Raw genomic sequence first — 14,311 nt, 5'->3', positions numbered from 1 at the left:
ATAAATGGTGACAAAGTTCAGTAAAAATGTTTTTTGTTGCTTTTGTTTTTTTTGACACACTAACTGCACATATGCTGTTTGAACAGTACAGTTGTCTTTTTGGAAATACCTGCTCCGCTCATGGTTGATGTCAAGTGGAAAAAATAGCTAAACAGGACAAACGTGTTTTGAGGAATTTGAAAACACCAAACAGATCCACTGCCATACATTCTCCTAGTGTACAAGGGCTCATTCAATTAGACACAAGATTTTACGCTTTCCATCTAACAGTATTTCACATTTTTAGTTAAGTCTTGTTTGACACATTTTTCAAAAGGAAATTTTGTAAATGTTGCAACAGGGAAATACATAATACCTGCCGGGAGCATACTGGCAAATAATTCACATAAATTAAAGAGGCTCACTGTTGTCACAGTGCTGTGATACTGACTGGAATTTTTGGGACACATACCGGAACTAATTGGCATTTGTCACTCTTTACTCAGACACCTGTGGATCCCTGCATGTTGTTAGCTAGTATGTTTACTAGACGATCAAAGTTGGATGTGATTGCAACATGGTGAAGCCCCGCATTGCTCTGAGTCAGTCTGAAACAAGCTCGCCCTAATAGTGATCATCACTCAGAGACAAATTTAATATGCAAATTCAAAGCTGAAAGAGGCCACAGTGTAAAATTATAGACATTTATAAATGTCTAACCCCCATAACCCCATTTTATTACAGTCTTTTCAGGCACACAGTTACTAATGTTTCTTTGTCAGTTCCAGCAACTTTAAAAGAGTAAAAGGAACACATTCTCTCAGGCCCTCCTACCAAACTGTCAGCACCTCGTTCATCATGATGAAATAAAGCAAGCAACTGTTTTCCTGCATAATAGCACAGAGGGAAGTTTCTCTAAGGTTAAACACTATTTTAAGAAACCACATGAACTTTGAGGATTTAAACTTTGTGGTCTATTGTATGTGTATCTGTGTATATGTTTCCTCATAAGTGTAAGCTTAACTGCGTGAGTGAGCTTGCGTTTGTGTGCTTGACTCCGTGAGAGGAAATGCTGCCAACAGAGATAATAAAAAGTTTTGTCAGGTGTGTGTGTGGATCTGTTTTATGTTTCTGTGTGTGGGTGTGCATTATGCAAATACCTATCTGGTATGAGCATGAACAGGTAGCCAATTGGAGTGGGATAAGGAAGTTAACAGGATAAAAAACCCATTGTGGTGGGGCAGCACCTGCAGTTTCTACATGCTTCTGTTAATTCTAAGCTTTCGTTAGCAAAAGGACTCACCTTATCTGACTTTACACTCTAGTAAACTACGGTGTCGGAATCTCAGGAGACTGCTGAAAGTGGATCTTCGCGAGACCTCTAACAGGTCTGGTCAGACTCCATTCTACTGCTCTGGTAGGCTGTCACACCGGTTCTGGATAATCAGCACTAATGACTGGTTGCAGTATAATTAACCCGAAGGCTCAAAGTGTATTAAGTGTACAAAATCCTAATAAGAATTCTCAATATGCTTTAATATGCTGATGTTTTACCTTGTTTTAGTCAGGTTGGCTGTGCATGTGGTATTTTCATTTCACAGTTTGTCTCTTGTTACAGTAATTTTTAGCTATGCATTGGCTACATTATCTGTTTCAGTCATACAGGACATCGTCAATTTTAAAGACACTGAAAGCTGTATTGTGTAATTCACAAAACTTAAACTTTAAGAGGTTCCTCTTTGAAGTTAGCATTCAAAACTGTGCAGAAACCCTAAACTTAACTATATTTGTTCACATTTACTTTGAAAATCTGAAAAATCTTTACAAATCAATTTTATGCAATAAATCCAAAATTAAATAAAAATTAAATGCAAAATTAAGAATAAAGACAAATAAGATTTTTAAAAGTCCACCAAGTTACTTTCAGTTATGTTTCAGTGCTACCACAAGGCTTTGGCTCTGACTTAAAGGGAAAGCAGCCAATCTTGTCAAGAGCAGACAAAATGTTCATGTTAACTTATTCTTCAACTGTTGCTTGTGTCCTTGCATCATGACATATTCAGTGCAATGATTTTTCTCTGTGACTTGGCCGACAGCATATTGATTCATGACTGTGACTTGAATTGCTGCGTACGCGTTGTATTGACAGAAACAACTTTCTGTTGCAGAAACTACTCTCTTGTTAAGATACGTGCTTGGCACTCGTAGTACTCATAGATTGAAGATAAACACATAAGAGATTTGGGCTGATTGGCAGCTGATGAGATGTTCTGCTTTGATTTGACGAATGTATACCTTATCTTCTGTAGAAATCGAATTCATAAATCTTGGCTTTTGTTTGCTATAAAACTGTTTTGCTAGGTCTTTAAAGTGATAAATTTCTCTAACTGTATGCAGATGTGTTATCCTGGCGACTCAGTGTTTACTGAAGAAATGTGTGACATGGCTTGGAGCAATTTTGTTTATAACCTACCATAAAACTGCAGCCAAGTTTTTCTATGGAACAGTCAGAGTACTGTGTATTACACTGTTTAATGTGTAGCCATTTAAAACGGCTATCTCATCTGCTAGCCTTTCATAGTTTCATTATCATGTAGTAAGTCAGAAAAATTTAGAATAACAGCACTCACACCTAAGCAGCTCTTCTTGTCATTTTGGGCAGATACAGATTTAAAGAAGATTTTAAGAAAAATAATAAATGATCGTCCCAAAACTTTACATATACAGACAACACTTTATTTCTTTTAACAACAGCAGTATTAGCTGGACGTTTGGATTTCTATGTCTGCCTTATGTTCTGAGCATTCAAGGGGAATTTCAGTGCAACAGTAACAGAAAACCAGATGCTGGCATTGGACCATCGAAGATATGACTAAGCTATTGTGCACATGCAACATTTGTGCTACCAAAACAGTGGAGGTGCTGAAATTCACACTGACTTTATTTACATGGAATGCAAATATACTTGTGGTTACATTTGAAACATGTCTTTATTTATTTTTTATATGTGAACAGCTCACCCTTCAAAAGTAACTGCACCTGTGACTAACGAATCCTCAGTGAGTCGATATTACGCTAATAAACATCAACTCAATGGCGACATAAGCTGCTGTACTTTAAGTGCATCTAATGATTAAGCGGAGTGTACCTTTCTGTTAGTCTTCTGCTACTTTACTTCTTCAAGGAAGATGCTACAAGCAAACCAAAATATGATTACACCACTGAAGAACAAATAAAATTCATGTTTTAAGCTGGGTAAAAACAAATAGATTAGACCTTGATTAAAATACAAAACCCAACAGACCCTTTCTTCATAACGAGTACACAACATGCCCAACCTGCCACCTGTGCTGACACGGAATAAGTTTGTGACCACACTTTGATGGTAACAAACAATCAGACCTGTGTTTGATTTTTTTGCTGAAATTCTGACACCTGTGGTTACCACATTAACAGCAAGAAGAATGTAAAAATAAGGGAAAACATTTCCAGAGCAGCTACTTTCCAGATGGCAGTTAGCTCGAATACACTGAATACTGCTACATCAGATATGTGAAGCAGCAGCTGCAGCATTTGCTGTCTGCATTATTAGCACGTTACTTTAGCTTTGATGCAATGTAAAGAGGACAGCGTCTGTGCTGACATCCTGTGAATCTGTTGTGCTTAAATAAAGTAGATTCAGTCATGCATGAGATGTATACATAATCTTTTAATATGGAATGTCATCATCGAGGTCAAAAGCTCAATTTTCTTTACCTTTATCTATGCGAGTATGTGTGCATACATGAGTGACAGATTATTTTTGACTCTGTCTATACAGTAAAGTACTACCCTCCTGCCTCAGCCCCTGGGCCATGGTACATCTGAGCATAGAAGTAGCAGTATGAGTGTAACTACATCCACAACCCTCGACAGCCAGGTGACCAGTGCCTGGGGCCCTGCTAACCCCTATCCTGATGGTGAGGATTATTGCACACACTGACACAATCAGAATGAGGCCTACTGTATTTTTATTCCTACTCTTGTATTCTGAAGACTCCAGTTCACTAAGTGGTTACAAAGCTGCAATTCAAAATGTAAATAATTCAACAATTAGCAGCTAATGTATTGTTCACCTGGAGAGCCCAGAGCTCTGAAACACAAGGCATGAATTAGACATACCCAGCTGAGAAATAGTTTTACAGTAAATGAATTTGCTATTTAATTGTTGAAAAATACCTTTGCTTGTGGGAGTCATGCTTCCCTCATCAGATACACCTTTACAATGAAACTAAATGAAGTCACTGTTAAGTCTAAGAAAAGAGCAATTATGTCTGTGCCTGCAGGTTCATTGGTGATGGCTGGTTACACGAGCCGTCTGTGGCCTCATGAGTCCCAGCCTCAGTTCTGGAGTAAGTACCAAGTGTGGGAATGGCTGCAGCAAATTATGGACATGCACCAAATTGATGCCTCCAGCATCCCATTCCAAAACTTTGACATCGATGGCCATCAGCTTTGCAGCCTAAGCTACCAGGACTTCATCCGTGCAGCTGGCAGCGTGGGACCCATTCTCTTCCACAGCATCACAGAGCTCAAGTGGAGCGGTACGTCTAAAAACTCTGGGAGAGAGGTTTAAGGGGCAGCAAAGGAAGATGATTAGTGCCAATAAAAAAGAAGCTGGGTGATCCGAGTTGTGTCTGGAACGAGGTCTTGATGATGAGTTGTTGAGAACGGATCGCAGAGCTGGTCAGGGGGTCGCACAACATGCTGCTGTAGAGGGGCAAAGGATTGCTTAGAGCCAAGGAGATGATGGATTTGTTGTTTGCTCTTGCTAGAATGGGTTTCCTAACAAAGCACAGAGGGGGTGTGAAGCTGAGAAACAAGCTGAGAATTGGATCGTCCATTGTTTTTTAATTAGAGCTTTTAAACAAAGTCAAAAGGTTTTTCTTTTTTCTTTGCCTTTTTTGTTTCTTAGGCCTAATACTTCATTTTTTGGCTTATACCTGTTGCAACTGTATGTATAGCATGTGGCTAAATAAGAAAAGAAAATAATACAAATTTATGTAAATTACACAAGCCGACTATATTTTATCTAGCAAATAAAGCCAATACCTTTTCAAGAGTAGCACCAATAGATCTTGCACAACAGGTTTAACCCTGAGGTTAAAAATAATTTCGAAGTAAACTGAACCAAGAGAACAGTTCTGCTATTGTTGTAACCAACTGTAAGAAACCTGCTCAGTTTCTTGAGATAAGGTGTCACATTTTAATACATCAAATATTGTTTTCCCACTGATTGTGATCACAGGGTATTATTGCTATATGAGTTTGAAGTCATTGGTGGTTGTTGGAATTTAGAATACATTTCTGATGTTACTACTTTTTTTGATGAAAAAAGGTGTGTCGGTGCTTCACTGTTGCTTTTCCCATTTCTACTGAGACAGTCGGGAAATGGGAGAGAGGAGTGCAGAAAGTAATTTTTTGACCAGTCCCTCAATACCAGCCATTTTGAAAATAGTGAATGTACTGACTTAAATATTAATTTGCAATTTATGCTTATATTTCATTTATTTTTCCATCTTTATCTCTGCACAGGCCAGTATCATGTGGATATAGGGCAAATGGAAAGCAAACCTGAATGTAAGAGTCCTTCACACAAAATGTTAGCCAAAAACACAAACATCAGCATTATAATGAATACATTTTCCTGTTCATTGTACTCATTGTGTTATTGCCCTAATTAAGCCTGCCTCCTACCTATTTCTTTCACAGTAGACTTCTCTTGTCCATTTCCAGATGTCAGCTATCCACCTGGAGGTACTGCTGTGATATTTCTGCTATTGTCTATTCAAGTTTTATTCATCGCAGACAAAAAATATTGACCTGACTTCTTTTTTATTTAGAAATCTATGACCCCTCGGTTCACCCCCTTGCACCTGTTGCCTCTCCCAGGGCTCCTAGTCCAGGTGAAGATTTATTTGTACTATATAGAGAGCAACAAACTGTAACTGAAAATTATGTTTCACAATGAATAATCTCTTTCCCAGATATCAAACGATCTTTCACCCGTCCGCATCCAGTCAAAAAACACAGTAAGTAATAGAAAAAATCTTTTTAAACTAATGCCTTTTATGTAATTTTGATGTTTATTAAACAACCACTATCTACTTTTTTGTTGTTTTTACCAAAGACCCAAGGGGGACCCATTTGTGGGAGTTTATCAGGGACATTCTACTGAATCCAGAGCGAAACCCAGGACTGATCAAGTGGGAGGATCGGACAGAGGGTATTTTTCGTTTCCTGAAGTCAGAGGCAGTGGCACAATTATGGGGCAAGAAGAAAAATAACAGCAGCATGACTTACGAGAAACTAAGCCGTGCAATGAGGTACAACCCCTCACAGCTCTCTTACATTATTTATTAAAATATAAACCTTATGTTTGCATACAATAAACACACAATCACGATTAAGACGTTGGGATGTTGTTTTTCTCAGATTGGTGCTGTCAGCAACAGAAAACAATAACTTTTGTTTGAATGACCATGAATAAAGATGAAAATGTGTACTTTGTGCTTCTATTTGATGCATTAATTCATCTCTTTGTGTAACTGATGTTGCACCTGTTTTGACTTTTACCTTAACAATAGGTTTTCTTTTTAGTACCTCTTTGTTCTGTTAGTTGATTTGATGAAAGAATGACACAGTACTGTAGACTGCTGAATTCTAAATAGGTTATGGAGAATATTACATGCGTAAATAGGTGTGAACAAACTGGTGTAGGAGTTATTTTTTTAAATTAATGGGGTGCAAGAATTTAAACTCTGTCTGAAATGCAAGCACAAAGCTAAAGTAGCACAAGCGAGTATGTGTATGAAGTTGCCAGTCTTTTTCTAAACAGAAAGTTAACAAGTAAACTGTAAACTGTGAGGTAGTCCAATGTGATAGAACCTGAATTGTCAGTAAGTTTCCTGGCATTTCCAGCAAACGGCAGATAAGAACGCAAAGAATCTTTTGAAATGCGAAAGTCATCAGAAAGTACTGCGGATTATTTTGAACTGACTGGGGGAAAGTGGAGTGAAACACAAACAGCAGTAAAACTTTACTTAATTCAGTCAATCCAACTAAGTGAAATATGCAAGACTTTTTTTTATACATATGTTTTCCATAATCTAAAATTACTTGATTTGTCCGTTCTGTCTTACAGATATTACTACAAAAGAGAAATCCTAGAACGAGTAGATGGCCGCAGGCTGGTTTACAAGTTTGGAAGAAATGCAAGAGGGTGGAGAGAGTCGGACAAGTGACGGTTTCATTAATTTATGTTTTATTTGGTGTTGTGTGCTTAATGCTTTATTATAGTTTGCATTGACTGTTTTTGATGATGTCTAAACTGTTTTTCTTCCTGTTTTTTTATTTTTATTTCAATTTATAACTATGTTGTGATACTGCACTGAAATATTCTTTACTGTGCCTTAATAGCAGTCAAACCTCAGATATGGTCACTTAAAATCTTCCTTTAAAAAGATGAAAAAATTATAATAACCAATTTTTTAAAGAGTTTTCAGATGTTTCTTTTCAAACAGATACTTTTTCCAAGTACCAAAAGAGCACGTGTTGATAACACGTTCAAAATACATGTGGCAAAGAAATGTATGTAGCGTGTTTTGACACTGATACTGTGAAGTGTACTTACGAAAGGATGATTGTTCACTGCTTAAAAACCAACCAAAAAAAAAAAAAAAACAATAGTAAGAAAATAATAAGGCCAAAGCACAGCACTGAATACATAAACTAGTGATGAACTAGAAATATTTACAATGTGACAATATGGTTTGTACTATTTCATACTTTACATCCATTGAACTGTCCAGAAAGTGTGTAAATGTTTGTTGATATTACAAATAAAGCTTGTAACTGTTTTGATTTTATAAAACTCTTTATTTTCATGAATTCCATGTGTAAGATCTGAATGTAAATTAAGAAACTGAAATCCATCCATCCATTTTTTTTTAACTGCTTATTCAGTTCAGGGTGTCAGGGACTGGAGCCGGTCCCAGCTGTCATTGGGCGAGAGCAGATACTCTGGACAATCACACTCGCATTCACACCTACGGCCAATTTAGAATCACCAGCTAACGAGCATGTCTTCGGGAAGCCAGAGCGAACCTCGGGAGCACAGGGAGAACAATCAAATTCCAAATATAAAAGCCCCAGGACCTGAGGCTTAATTCAAGAATTTTAGTTATATGAGTCAGCATTAGACACTTGCAATTAATTTAGCATTTGGCTTCAGTCTAATATGCAAACTGCAGCTATTCTTGCCCAAACTTGAACAATATTGATGAGCTACAGAGTGCTGTTTAGATCCACAAGTGAAAGCCTTGTTCCCACTAAATCTGTTACAAGCTTGACTCTGAAAAGCCATGCACTTAAAGATAGTGCTGGTAATTACTGCTTTATCATGACAGTGTGAAATGCCACACAGTTAATTGTTTGCCACTGTGTGCCGTAGCTGCCAAGCTGGTTCCTGCAGGCAGCAGACAAATGAGAGGGCCTTGATGGCCAGCAAGATAAAGGCAGTGCCAGTAAAAGACTGCCTTCTTTGACTTGCATTTGCAAGCAAATCCATTGCTAATCTTCAACTATGATTTATCTGGCTTATGCAAGCCTTCTTTACATATTGATGACTGACACCACGTTCAGTCGTTATCTTTTGCACTTTCGCACTGCGCCGCACTGCATTGTTTTCAGTTTAGTCACTATTCTGTCTCATACGTATGCATCATAAGGTAATAATTGCATGTTGTACACTGAAAGACAAAACATGGCCTGTTCTTAAAACATAATTGTCAATAGGTTGTGATCAGAACTGATCACATGAAAGCTAAACAGAACACTCCTTATTGGTGAAAAAACATATCTGAGTAGAGGAGTTTCAAGGATGGGTGAATGAATTAATGTAAAGTGGTACAAACAGAATCTTCCTGATTGGACTGAAATAATAGCGAGTGATTGTCCGATTGTTGTATTACATGAAGTAATGTAATTCAAACTGAAGTGTTTATTCATCAAATCCCATTGTTTGTTTTCAGAGCTATTATCAACAAATCACACTCTATAGTTTCTCTGGAGCTGATCTTGTTACGATCCATACATACATTTGAAATGTATACAAAATCAAACCTAGTTGTATTTAAGGCTCGATGTATACAAAATTAGATTGTACATGATCCTTAAATAGTAACAGAAAAATGGAAAATGTCAACTATGGTTAAAAGCAGCTTTCTGTCGTAGCATCCGTTGTGAACTTCCTAAAATTTACTTCTAACAAATAAGACACATATAATTAAAGAAGAAAGAAATGATAATGAAATTAATCTGTGCTGTTTATGTGACAAGAAAATTTCAAAATTAACTAACAAAACTAGTGCTTTGGATACTCATGGCGAAAAGTCCAACTGTCAATCAAACACCAAGGCAGATATTTAATTGTGTATTATGTAACCATTACTGCATTTGCCCATGATACCATACCAGTAAGTGGTTTAAGGCAAACTAAGGCTCATTGCACATGAACGCTGATATACTGTATTACAAAGAGATGAATCGAGAAATTAATGAATGTAATGACCAGAAGCACAGGAATACATCAACAGCTCACATTTAGCCTTAGTTTGACTTTGTAATAATATTAAGCATATTATATCACTGCTGTGAGCTGTGATAAGACAAAACTTTGATGTGAGTCACTGAAGATGATTGAGCAGTTATGCAAATGTTAGACTCACGTAACCTCTGCAAACATGAGCATGATTTTCCTAACAGACCACTGCCCAGTGATCACAAATCGTAGCTTTACATACTTCTGATACTGTGACACGAATAGTGCTGTATGTGACCGAAATGGCTCCCAGAAGCAAGCTGCACGTATGACAAGACAGCATATCTGACGAATTCAAGAGAGCACCGTTAAACCAGCGTGACATGTATTTACAGGACTTGATTCTAAGTCATCGAGTGCTGGTAACGAAAGCATTCATGCAAACATGCGCCCAAACCGGTTGTAACAGATCTGGGAAGGAAGAAAAAATACATTTGCACCTGAGGAGATATTTAATCCATGTGCCTCACTTTAGCACTTTGAATTCTTGTGTGAGTTTTTTTTTTTTTTTTTAACAGACATGCTATTATAATAAGAACAGTCCAGACAATTGTCTAGGAAGATGACAACAAACTCTACGTGGGGTAGAATTATCTAGTGGCCTCCTTGTTCTGATTTATTAGACAATGGCTGCCTTTGTTTGGCCAAAAAGCATATGCAATACCTCCCCACGAGTACCTTTATCTCTTATAGTTACAAAATGATTTTCTGATTTGAATAAACCAAGCAAAGGGTATTTTATTATTTAAAAAGGGAGAGCATTAATTCAATCAGATAGATGCAAGAGGAAGAACAGGGAAGTGATAAAAGATAGCCTAAGCATGGGCATGAAGACAGCAAGATGTGATTTTATGTCTGCATCCCATGCCAATAAGTGGGGCTATTGTGTTCTCTCAGTGGATACACTGGCTCAGCTTATCTGGGCCCCTTATCATGTTTGTCTCATACTCAAATGGACCTGTGAGGCGTCCAACCCAACACTGAGTTGGACAGATTAGTGCTCTGTTACTGATGCAGCTTTGCTTTTTGGGGTTATGGGGAGGTCAATCTAGCATTTTATTACCCATTACAAAATGACACACTAGATCATAGTCTTATGATAGGGAAGGAAAGTAGCATTTAAAGTACTTGTGAAGAACGAAGAAATTAAGTATTTTGGTTTTTCTTCTGCATTTGCATTAAACAAAAAAATAATTCGGAAATGACCTTTGTTCATATTTTTTGCTGTAACCAAAAACATGAGGAAGTATTCATGAAAATGCACAAATTATTTGTTTCCAGTATGTTACGGAGCCAATTTCCTTTGAAGATTTTGGAGTTCCCATTAATGTTGATTTCCTTGTCTGGATTTGACAATTAATAAAGCTGTAATTTCCTTGTTTCAACCCAAAAAAAAAAAAAAAAAAAAAAAAAAAATCAGGTAGAATGTCAGTGTCAAGTGTACATTTTTTGCATAAAAGGTGAAACGCATTAGGGTTATATTTGAAATGTATGATAATGTTTTTCAGTGTGAAATAAAACAAAGTTCATTATTTCCACTGGTTGTTAAAAATTTAGATCATTATTTCAATTGAAATAGCAATTTTATTGAGTAAAGTCACAAGATTTCCTAAACCATGCTCATTTTTCTTGGTTTGACTGAATTCAAATTCTCCCTTATCCTCAGTGAAAACAAAGTTCAAAAATAATTTGAACATCAAAATATTAAAAGCATATAAACCAGCTCTACCACTGCTGCAAACCCAAAGCAGCTAAATAAGAGTGTCCATCTTTACATTTCATTTAAAAATCAAATGACAATAAAGACTGCAGGATCAAATGTCCACACTGGTATTTTCTTTTTTCCCCCAGAATACTCACAATACTGTCTTGGACACAGTTCGTTATCAGCAGCACAACTGAGATTGATGACAGATGACAATAAAGTTCCGGATAGATCTGACAGTTACTCATTTTCTGGGCTTGTTTTCTTTTTAGACAGGTTTCATTTTACAAAAATCTATTGTTTTCAAAAAGTTAGTTTCGTAAACTCTGGTGTAATCATAAATGTTTCCATTCAGTCAAAACTGTGAAATAAATATACTAAACAGATCAATCCTAGGCTATATAATATTTGTGCAACAGTTTGTTTTTTTTGTTTTTTTTAAATGTAATTTGCTGGACCAGGCTGAAGCTGGACACGGCGAAGCCGAAGCTGGACCAGGCGACTGCAAAGCTGAAGCTGAAAACTGAGCAGGTAGCAGAGCTGACAATAGAGCTAGAGACTGAGCTAATGAATGAAGTAGAGGTTGTAGTGGTGGTTGTAGTAATGGCGGACAACAAGGTAACTGATCCAATTCTCCTGAGCTTCCTGAACATAAGGAAAAAGGCTGGACGGGCTCACTAGCAGAACCTCAGCTGGCCTGGGAGCAGGGACATGAGTCATGGATGCAGGCTCAGATAAAACAGTCTTTTGAGGTGTCACATGAACAGTTTCAGTGGATATCGACGACAAAAAAAAAAAAAAAAAAAAAAAAAAAACAAAAACAAAAAAAAAAAAAAACAACCCACACCCACACACACACAACAACATCATGGTGAGCTGATTCAAACATGAATGGCTGTGGAAGACAAAACTTAACTTGATCCATTAGCTCTGAGGCAGTAAGTCCAAGTAGTTTAGCCAGTTTAAACAGTTTAAATATGGTGGATGGCACCTTGTTATCTGCAACGTTCTCACCAGTCACATCATACACAGCCTTAGATAGTTCACTAGGGACAGATACAGAAACTAGGGAGTCCCTTAAAACATTGTCCTATTCTGAGACGATGGTGTCACTTGTGCTCACCTCCGGGGCTTTCTCAATTGTGGCCAAAACAAAGTTCTTAGAGTCTACGGGCAAGTAGTCCATAAAACCTGGGTTGGCCATTGCTATCCGAGCTGGTTGGGCCCGAATGGAGTCCTTCTCTTCCTCCTGCTTCCCTGCGCAGGAAATAATCCAGAGTCCTCGAAGTTGCGTGACACGAATTTTAAATTCAACAAAGTTACTGAAGTAAATGTCTGCTGGGTCCAACATGGTCAGGTTGTTCTGTTACAGTCTGGCAGAAGCAGACTGTATGTATTGTGAAGAGTGGACCCAAAATGCAGACACCAAGGAACTTGGATCAAAACTTGAGTATTAAGAAAAAGCAAGCCGTTTAATGAGGCTGGCAGAAAAGGTACAAATAAAGGGCAAGGCAAACAGAAATAAAACTAACATTAACCTAAACTGGGAGAACTAAACAAACAACATGGGAAAAACCTGGACATGAACCCTAGAAACATGGCGTGGAGAACATGGCGTGAACAACAGACGACCTGACAAGGAATGACTGAAGACACACGGACTAAATACACACAGGAGGATAATGAGGGAAACGGAAACACATGGGGAAACAGCTGACACACATGAACATAACCACGTCACAAGGGGAGAGTAAAACTAAAAACATTGAACATAGGAACACAGGACCCCTTCAAAATAAAACAGGAAACATAATGAGACGCAGACATGACAAGCTGAACTTGACAACGTAAGACACAGACATGAAACACATGAAGGGCAAGGGAGACTTAACAGGGGTTGGAAGACACAAGGGGAATCTAATAACAAATTAAATAGAAAAACTAATGAGCTTAACCATATACTATAAACATCAAAATAAACTAAAACTCAAAACACTGGGTCATAAGACCCAGAATCGTGACATACAGTCCTTCAAGTACCTCTGTGTCCACATCTCCTCAGATCTGACATGGTCTGCCCACATTCAGGTCCAGTACAAAAAGGCTAGGCAGCGCCTGTACCACCTACGACAACTGAGGAAGTTCAGGGTCTCTCCAGAGATCCTCAGGACTTTCTATACAGGCGCTGTGGAGAGCATCCTCACACAGAACATCATGTCCTGGTATGCGAACAGCTGTGTCAAGGACAAAAAACAAACATTCCCATATCATGCCTGATCCTTCTGACTTCTTTGCGGCACAACTTTAACACCACACTCACACAATGTACATGCCCAAATTTTAAAATTGTAAATTTCCAGATTGTTTTATTCTATTTAACTTGTATGTAATTCACTCACTTATTGCACGTAATGTCCTCTTTGTATATATCTACCTACTTTACTTACTTTCGTGGAGCATATCAGGTTTCACTGCGTGTTATACTTGTGTAACTATGTGCGTGACAAAAAAAGGGATCTCGAATCTTGAATAAGCAGAATAAAAATGGATAAAGACACATTTTGAATTATATGTCCTTATGTATCTTTGAATGTATGTTGGTAATATGTGTGCAATTTACAATGCATTCATTACAAACATTCTTGTCTAAAAGTCTCTGAGTTACAGAGAGAAATACATAACCAACAGCACACTCTTCCATAATGACAACACTTGCTTTTATAGATAAATTAATAAATGGTTTTGTTGTGGTAACGGGAAAGAATTTGTTCTTCTCAAAGTCTGGCTCTGCGTACATATCTCTCCTCTTCGATATAGTACGAACAACAACAGCAGTTCAGCACGAGCATCGACCCTTTTCATCCTTTAACAAAGTACCTTCACAGCAGAGGGCAGTAGTTCACTGAGTCTATTTAAAAGCGACAGAACTACATTGTAAAGGCACTTGAAGGACCAATATAGGTAAGACTCTTGTTGCCTGATCGTTA

At 37.6% G+C, this 14,311-nt stretch overlaps 1 protein-coding gene across 4 annotated transcripts; it reads left to right on the top strand.

The window, feature by feature from the left end:
* The first annotated feature begins 1,205 nt into the window (after positions 1-1,205).
* On the top strand, positions 1,206-7,877 carry ehf (ets homologous factor). Of its 4 annotated transcripts, none has more exons than XM_040025287.1 (9): positions 1,206-1,396; positions 3,800-3,938; positions 4,305-4,562; positions 5,554-5,598; positions 5,755-5,775; positions 5,862-5,924; positions 6,006-6,050; positions 6,149-6,344; positions 7,163-7,877. In XM_040025287.1, exons 2-9 carry the CDS (start codon positions 3,863-3,865, stop codon positions 7,260-7,262), a joined length of 804 nt encoding a protein of 267 aa, XP_039881221.1. In that variant the 5' UTR covers positions 1,206-1,396; positions 3,800-3,862; the 3' UTR covers positions 7,263-7,877. The 4 variants fall into 4 exon arrangements, with proteins under 4 accessions (XP_039881221.1, XP_039881220.1, XP_039881219.1 ...); XM_040025286.1 differs by having other exon boundaries at positions 5,734-5,775; XM_040025285.1 differs by having other exon boundaries at positions 1,207-1,367; positions 5,731-5,775.
* Positions 7,878-14,311: the final 6,434 nt, after the last annotated feature.

Source organism: Simochromis diagramma, unplaced genomic scaffold (genome assembly GCF_900408965.1).
Source record: "Simochromis diagramma unplaced genomic scaffold, fSimDia1.1 OVJJ01000293.1, whole genome shotgun sequence".
Lineage (NCBI taxonomy): Eukaryota > Metazoa > Chordata > Actinopteri > Cichliformes > Cichlidae > Simochromis > Simochromis diagramma.
The sequence above is the reverse complement of the archived record's forward strand: the minus strand, read 5'-3'. Positions and strand labels throughout refer to the sequence as shown.